Here is an 8,723-nt window from a genome sequence, read left to right on the forward strand (position 1 = left end):
AAATGGGGCGATGAAATGAACAGAAACTTTCTCAGAGAAGATATCCGAATGGCCAAAAGGCACATGAAAAAATACTCATCACTAATCATCAGGGAGATGCAGATCAAAACAACACTGAGATATCATCTTACACCACAAAGACTGGCCCACATCCAAAAAAACAAAAGCAACCAGTGTTTGCACGGATGTGGGGAGAAAGAGACTCTCCTTCACTGCTGGTGGGAATTCCGACTGGTTCAGCCCTTTTGAAAGACAGTATGTACGATTCTCAAAAAATTAGAAATTGAGCTCCCATTTGATCCAGCTATACCACTTTTGGGAATATATCCTGGAGAGGCAAAAGAGTATAGTAGAACATTGTATGTTCACTGCTGTACTATTTACAATAGCCAAGATCTGGAAAAAACCCTAGTGCCCAAGAACAGATGACTGGTTAAAGAAACTTTGGTACATCTACACAATGGAATACTATACAGCTGTTAGAAAAGGTGAAGTCATGAAATTTGCATATAAATGGATCAACTTGGAAAGTATCATGTTAAGTGAAATGAGTCAGAAAGAGAGGGACAGACATAGAAAGATTGCACTCATCAGTGGAATACAAAGTAACAGAATAGAAGACTAACACCCAAGAATAGTAGAGAGAAGGACCAGGAGGTTTACTCCATGCCTTGGAAGCTGGCTTCAAGTGCTGGGGGAAAAGGCAGCTCAGATAGAGAAGGGAGCACCAAGTAAAGGGTATTTGGAGGACCAGCTTGGGTTGGGAGATGCGAACCGAATGTAGACTATAGATCGAACACAATGGCCACTCAATGCCTCTAGTGCAAACTACAACACCCAAAAGGAAAGGGAGTACAAAAGAGAATGCCCTGCCACAGAGGTAGGGGGCAGGGGAGGGGGACAGTGGAGGTGCTGGGAGGAATACTGGGATAATTGATGGTGTAGAATGGGCACTGGTGGAGGGATGGGTACTCGATCATTATATGACTGAAATGCAAGCACGCAAGTTTGTAAATCTGTAACTGCCCCACGGTGATTCACTAATAAAAAAGAAAAGAAATAAGGAGGTGAAAGATTTGCACTCTGAAAACCCTAAAATGAAAGAAATTGATGAAAGAAGTTGAAAAGATACAAATGGGAACGGTGTTCTGTGCTCATGGATTGAAAGAATTGATATTATTAAAATGTCTGTACTACCTAAAGTTGTCTACAAATTCAATATAACCTCTGTTAAAAGTCTAATGAAATTTTTTCATAGAAATGTAGCAGCCCTGAACTTTGTATGAAATCACAAAATACCATGAATAACCAAAGCGATTTGGGAAAATAAGAACAAATCTTGGGCCACAGAAATAATACTGGGGTTAAGGCATTTTTGTCTTAGATCCTGCCAAGCCCAGTTCCTAGTGCCAGATTGGGTCCTCTGGGTACTACGAAGACTTCTGAGCACAGAGTCAAAATAAACCTTGAGTATCACCAGCTATGTCCCAGAAACCCAATCCTCAACCCACTCCCCACAAAAAACAAACAGAAGAACAAATCTAGTCATACTACAAAGTCAGTATAGTCAAAACGTAATGTTACCAGCATAAAAACAGACTCGTGGACAGAACAAAGTAGAGAACCTATAAATAAACCCTCACGTGGTAACTAATCTTTGACAAGGACCCTAAGAACACATACTAGAGAAAGGCCAGTTTCAGTAAAAACTGCATACATGTGCAGAGAATGGAATCTCATCCTCATACTTTCCATGAAAATCAACTCAAAATGGACTAAAGATTAAACTATAAGACCTGAAACTGTAAAACTCCTAAAAGATAGGTGGTAGGTTCTTTGACACTAGTCTTAGAATGAATTTTTGGAAATGAGAACATGAAAGGTATCGGCAACAACAAAATAATAATAATAACAACAACAACAGCAGCAGCAGCAATAATAATAATAAAGTGGAAAAAGTCGAGCACCTTCTGCATGGCAGAGGATGAGGTCGACAGAATGTATGAGGCAGCCAGTGGGATGGAGAGAGTGCTTGTGAACCATGATCGGGTGAGGCTTAATATCCAGAAACATTCAAGGAGCACCTATAAACTCAATTGCAAAAATCAAATAAACCAGTGGGTGTTGGGGGCGCAGGGGGAGAATGACTTGGTTTTGGTTTTTGGACCACTCCTAGTGGTATTCAGGGCTAGTTTCTGCCTCTACGCTCGGAGAGCACTCCTGGAAGAACTCTGGAGACCATATGGGATGCCAGGAATTGAACATGGGTTGGCTACGTGCAAATATCCTCCCCACTGTCCTGTCACTCCAGCCCCAATAACCCAGTTTTTAAAATGAGCTGAGAAATAAGTAGGCATTTCTCCAAGGAAGACTGGAGACAACCAAATAGTACTTGCAGAGATTCATCAGACAAGCAAATCACAAACCATCAGGGAGACTATCTCAGCCCTGCTGGGGAATGGAGGGTGTGGGGGATAGAATACCATCAAAGGAACCAGAAACTGGGGCGGAACCATAGCACAGCGGGGAGGGCCTTTGTCTTGCACATAGCTGACCTGGGTTCTATCCCCAGCGTCCCATATGGTCCCCCAGCACTGCCAGGAGTAATTCCTGAGCGCAGTCAGGGGAAACCCCTGTGCATTGCCAGGTGTGACCCAAAAAGCTTCCCCCCCCAAAAAAAAAAAGACAAGAAACAAGTATTGCAGAGGATGTGGAGAAATACTTCCACACATGTGTCGCAGTCAGGGGAAACCCCTGTGCATTGCCAGGTGTGACCCAAAAAGCTTCCCCCCCCAAAAAAAAAGACAAGAAACAAGTATTGCAGAGGATGTGGAGAAATACTTCCACACATGTGTCGTCTGTAACAGGGATATGGTCAGTGAGTGCAGTCATGCAGTTTCTATTCTGCAAACATCAGAGTGACTTCCCCACAGCCAGCCCGTGTGGCAGGACCTGGGGACCCCAGCCACAGATGCAGTCTGTTGTGAGCAGGGCCCTGAGAAGCACGTGGGGCTTTTACACTGCAGACTCCAGTCAGCCGTAAACAGAAGCAGCGAGACAAAAAAAGAGAGACCAGGAAAAAGACAAGCCGGGCAGTACAGCTTGTGCCTGCTCCTGCGGCTCGCAAACCTTCTCTTCCTTAGAGTTGCCATGCTGGGAAGAAGCTCACACTGGCTTCCCCAGGCCAGTGACGTGGCTCAGACAGAGCAAGTCAGCCCACCCCAGAAGTCAGGCACCGACCCAGTCAGCATGTGAACAATCTTCCAGCTGGGGCTCAGACATGCACACAGCTGTACAGCTGTGCTGTGACTGACAAAGTCTCTCAGACTACAGGTATCTGATCTCGTTAACCACCATTCTCACATACACACAGCCAATCTCAGAGCCATCTGCTTGAGTTTGGGGTGTAGAACATGGTGCTTGGATCTCGCAGTCTTTTGCCATTACCAACACATGCGGATGGTGGATTTCTTGAGCACGGCCATCACTTCACACAGCACATGTCAATGTTGTTACTATGTTATATACCACATCTCTTGAACTTACTTTTTCTTACAGTTTTTATTTGGGGGGTGTTTGGGCCACAGCCAGCAGTGCTCAGGGCTTACTCTTGGTGGGCTCAGAGGACCCTACAGGATGCCAGGGATTGAACCCAGATCAGCTGCATGCGAGGCAAATGCCCTACCCACTGTATTATCGCTCTGCCTACTTCCCCTTCACCCCCCACTCCCTGTTCCTTCTCCGACCTTATTAACTGACATTGTGTCCTTGAATTAACACACACCTCCCCATTCCCCAGCCCTCAGGAGCTCTGTTTCTCCAGGTGCCGCATTGTAGGTTCCAAACATAGGTGACAGCACATCACATCTGAGTCTGGGTTTCATGCTATACATGCCAAAGTCACCTGCACATCTGAGGGCAGTCACTGACTTCTCAGCAAAATCCTGGGGCCAGAAAGCAAAGGACTGGTATGCTCAGTGCCAGAAGGGGCTGGCGAGAAGGGGCTAGCTACCAAGAATTTTGTCTCTGACCAGATGCCCTTTGGAAATGATCAGGAAGTCAAGACATTCCCAGATAAACATGGGCCCCACAAAACTGATTGTAAATTAGTAAAATTTGCAAGAGACAAATGTTAGTCATCTTTGAAAAAACATTCTATAATGACAAGTTTCAGTACATCACTGAGCAGTTTGAGTGGGATAATGAACTGCATTAATGGTCACAGCAGCACCCACTGTCACACCCAGGGGTGTCCCTCGATTCCCATGGCTGTTCATTTCCTTGGAGAGTAGACAGGAGGAGGCAGCTCAGAGACATGGACCTGGCAGGGGAGGGGGGAGGCAGCAGAAATGGGCCTTGTCAGCAGAACCCCATTCTGTTCTGACCTAAACTGGGGTCGTCAGTGTGGATGGTGTCCAAGAGTACAGACAAGACTGTCCTTCACTCTTGCTGCCTGCTGGGACCATGAGAGGGACTGTGCATGTACACATGTGTGTACACGAGTGTGTGTGTGTGTGTGTGTGTGTGTGTGTGAAAGAGAGAGAGAGAGAGAGAGAGAGAGAGAGAGAGAGAGCGCAAGGCTCTGGTGTAAGAGGAGCCTGGTCTGGGATCCACACTGCGTCTCTACCGAAAAGCACTGCCATGTGCTGCACCATGGGGCAGAGAGCTTGAAACAGCTGCCAGAGGCTGGGATGAAGGCTGGGATGCAGAGCCAGGGCGCCAGGGAGGAGACCAGGCCCCCGCACACACCGGGCACCATGAGCAGGCACTGGGCAGTGAGCTGAAAGGGTGAGCTGTGCTTTCGGCTCCAAGCAGGCCAGTAGGAAGGAAGCACCCTGAACAGCAAAGGGGGTGCCTTAGCTTACCCTGGATGAAATTGAGGGGAATGTTTTCCCATCACTCCCCAGCCATGCACGCATACATCCCTTCCCGTCTGATTGCTTGGCTGGAGTGGGCTGCCCTCCCACTGGACTGGCTCAGGACAGGCTAGTACATTCACCTGTGTTCTCTTTATGTTCTCGTGTTCTAGGTGGTCCAACTGATGCGTGCCATAGGGGCAGCCATTCTCGGTCAGCCAGTCAGTATGTGTTACTCTGTAGTGCCAACATAGACTAAGTACACACCGAGATGGAAGGGTTCTTGGAGACAAGACTCCGAGCCCCTCACAGTCAGGAGCGGCGATGGACAGCACCCAGCATCCCCACACCCTTGGGCAGGAGGGCCTGGGAGTTTGCCCTGAGCAGCACCAACGTGTTTCACATGCCAGCTCTGAGTTTTTGGACTCTGTGTGTCTCACTTGAGGGCATTCCCGTTGGAAGGGGACCCACAGGTTCATGTTACCATTTGCTCCAACAAGGAATTCATCTAGACTACCCTGATTCAAAGAAACGAGCCCATAACGGTGCTCAGAACACTTGGACCTCTGGAAGCCATCAGGAGCAGCCCACACCGGGACAGAAGGTCACACGCTTGCTCGTCGGGAAGGCCTGGCACCGGAAAGCCAAGTGGAGGCAGGCTGGCCCTGGTGGTGCCAGCGATGCCCACTGTGCAGGCTGTTTATCACCCTGATTGAGTGTGACTTTGTTTCTATTTCTCATTTGGATCATTATTCAACTTCTAACCCTAAAGAGAACCTCGAAGACGTCCTGTGCTCTGGCCACCTGGGACTGTCCTGCCCTATTGTCCTGCCACCTCCTGCTTGGTGTCCCCTAAGCCCCAGGCTGTCGTCTTGCAGCTGAAAAGTTTGCTTCAGATCTTGGTTTCTCCTTGTAAGCCGAGTCCTCACTCTGGAAATGAAAGAAAAAGAAAGTGCTAGCTCCTGGGACTGTTAAATATATGCAAACTGCATCAGCTTCCTTCTGCTTAGGGCCCTTTCTCCATGCAGCTTTTCACCCCAGATGTCCTGTAATGAAAATAAAACGATCCCAGTGTTCGAGCACAGCCCCCAGTGACTGAAGCAGCCCTTTCCTGTAAACCTGCGGTCCCTGGCCGTGCTTAGGAGGGCCGGGCACTGGGCAGGACGGGGATACCGACAGGAGCAGAGTGCTGATGTACTCAGAGCCAGGGGCGTGCCCCGCCCCGGCCAGCGGTGAGTCTTCACCCCGGTCCACTACTCCACAGCTTCCCAGGAGCAGGTGGCGGTGCTCGAGCTCTCCGAGGGTGATAGCCTGTATTGGTGATGGAGAGCACCGGTCACTGCAGGCTCTTCACTCTCCTTGACATAATGTGTTTTTCAAGTCCTGCCTATTTGGACTTAATGTCTGGTTTCCTCCACTTTGAGATGTGAGGTTCCTTCAGAACTCAGAAAGCAAAATGGGTAAGTGGGCACCAGCATTTCCTGACTGACTGTCAGCAGAGGGAGCTGACTGAGCAAGAGGCAGAGGACAGGGTGGGCTGTGGGATGATATCTGGATGGAAAGACTGTCACAGGGTGTCAGCCTGGCCTGCCCACCTCCCCGAGAAGAGAGGACCTTGGGGCTGCCCAGGGACTGCCTGCCTTTCTCACTTGGTGTGGTCTCTGTCTGTGCCCAGAGCTCCTGGTGCTCCGCCCGTGGGCCTCGCCAGAAACAAGCCTGACAGGGAGGGCCGCCACTGGCAGACCCTCCTCTCTCTCTGACTCCTGAGCACAGTGGTCTGTCCACACCCTACCCAGCGTCTCCCTGTCCAGGGCTCCTATGTGCTGCTCCTTGTTACTCATGCTCTGTTTTCCGGGGTCGGGAGGTGGGGGAGCAGGCTCCCTGTGTCCTGCTGCGCTGGCCTGCCCAGTTGGCAGTAATTGTCCCTCCCTGCTCATTTTCCCTAGCTCACAGACCTGAACTCACTGGGTGTCAGGTAAGAATTACAGGGAACTAAATTAAAAAAAAAAAATGCACAGGACTAGCCTGGGGTGAGACAGCAAGAGGATTAAGGATTTGACTTGCGTGTGGTGACCTGGGTTTGATCTCCAGCATCCCATACGGCCCCCCGAGCCCCCAGGAGTAACCCCTGAGCACAGCTGGGTGTGCCCTCCCCACAAAATAAGCCTGGTCTCTACTCCTGAGAATCCCCCAGAAACCCAAGGGTGCAGGGCCCTGAGAACTCACTGATGGGCCATGGCAGAGCCACTGCCCCACATGCTGAGCCAGGGCCAGGGCTGCTCTGGCATGGGACAGGAGCTTGTCATCTACGGTGAGCGTGACAGGCCCTCGCTCCCAGATGGGGTGAGCGTGCATGGTGTGGCGTGTTTGTCACACCTTTGCCAACACTGCTCTTCTTCTATGGGGCAACTCCAAACCCAGAGTCACTCTCGGGCTATCGGTGCTGCTTCCTCCTCTGCTTTCTCTGGTCTGGGCTTTGGGTTCAGATCCTTAAGTCGGTACAAAACGTCCTGAGCTAGACACCCCTTTGGCTGCTGAGATGTGGAGAGAGCAGATAATTCTAGTCACGTAAGCCTTTCTGTGGGACCAGGTTCTTCCAGCTGCAGCCCTAACCCCAGTTCCCAGTGTGGGCTGCTGTGTGACCCCGGGATGCTGAGGGACCCGCCCCCTGCGGCTGTGGTGACTCCAGCAGAGGTTCTGTGGATCCTGGGCCACTGAGAACGTCAGGGTGGGCAGAGCCTACAGAGAAGCCTCTCTCGGGCTGGAGGGATGGTCACTAGGCAGCATCTCTGTGTCCTTCTGTCTCGCCACTTTGACTTTACCCTGAAGTATGTACCCAGAGTTCAGAAACCCTCCTCTCCTTTGCTCTCGCTGGTAATGGGCTGTTTCTGTGGATTTCCTTGTAATAACTTAGTGGTTTTTTTTCTGAACCTTTGTTTTTTTCTTTCGTATTTTTTTCTTTCTGAGTCTTAAAGCTGAGTTAATAGTTTTGTTGCTAGCACTGTGATGTGGGCATCACTCACTGCTCTTCATAAACATTTCCACAGCATAAAACTATGGGTTGAATTTTGTGTGGAATAAATGTTATAAAAATTACTTTCTTGTCATGTGTGCATACTGAGACCTCTGACAGGGAACAGCTGGCCACTTCACTTATTAAGTCCACTAAGAGACATTAGACTGTGAGAAACCAACTTCCCCCAACCACTCAAACATAAACATCACTGTACCAAAAGCTAAAGATGGGGCGGGAGCGGGGGGGAGTCATGATAATGCAGTCGAGTGCTTATTAAACAGTATCGGCACAGGCCAGGAGGTGCTCAGGGCTGGAGACCCGGGGTCAGTCCCTACACCACGTGGTCCCCCATCACCCTCTGTGTACTGAGCTGGGAATAGCCCCTGAGCAATGCCTACAAAACATGACGTGGGGAAGAGAGCTGGTACAGGCTAAGGGGCCTGCCCTGCACGCTGTCAACTCCTTTCAGTCCCACATAGGTCCCTGCAGCACAGGTGTGACCCCAAAACAAAAGGCATCAGCCTGCCAACCACAGACTCATGCATGGGGGGGTGGACCCTCTGACACGGACCCTAGGGCCTCACACATGCAGGACAGCTGCTCTGCTGTTAAGCCACTTCCCTGATCCGTGTTGACATCTTTAATGAAAAGCAAAGCAAAACTATACTTTCCAGAAATAAGATTGAGGCTACAGGAGAGATGCATAAGGGGCAGGGTGCCTGCCTTGCATGCTGCCACCCCAGGTTCCATCCCCAGCACCTTGTAGGGTCCTCCAACCCCTGCCAGGAGTGATCTCTTAGCACAGAACCAAGAATAAACCACAGTACTATCAAGTATGCCCAAAGAAACAA

At 49.8% G+C, this 8,723-nt stretch overlaps 1 protein-coding gene across 6 annotated transcripts in view; it reads left to right on the plus strand.

The window, feature by feature from the left end:
• The window catches only part of FAM120B (family with sequence similarity 120B), a 56,931-nt gene extending 48,979 nt beyond the window's left edge, over window positions 1-7,952 (plus strand). For all 6 annotated transcript variants that reach the window (XM_055134554.1, XM_004617270.2, XM_055134555.1 and 3 more), the window contains one exon: window positions 5,030-7,952. In XM_055134554.1, the coding sequence (XP_054990529.1) occupies window positions 5,030-5,042 (13 nt within the window). In that variant the 3' untranslated portion in view covers window positions 5,043-7,952. The remainder of the gene's footprint in view (window positions 1-5,029) is intronic.
• Window positions 7,953-8,723: the final 771 nt, after the last annotated feature.

This window comes from Sorex araneus, chromosome 4 (assembly GCF_027595985.1).
Source record: "Sorex araneus isolate mSorAra2 chromosome 4, mSorAra2.pri, whole genome shotgun sequence".
Taxonomy (NCBI): domain Eukaryota; kingdom Metazoa; phylum Chordata; class Mammalia; order Eulipotyphla; family Soricidae; genus Sorex; species Sorex araneus.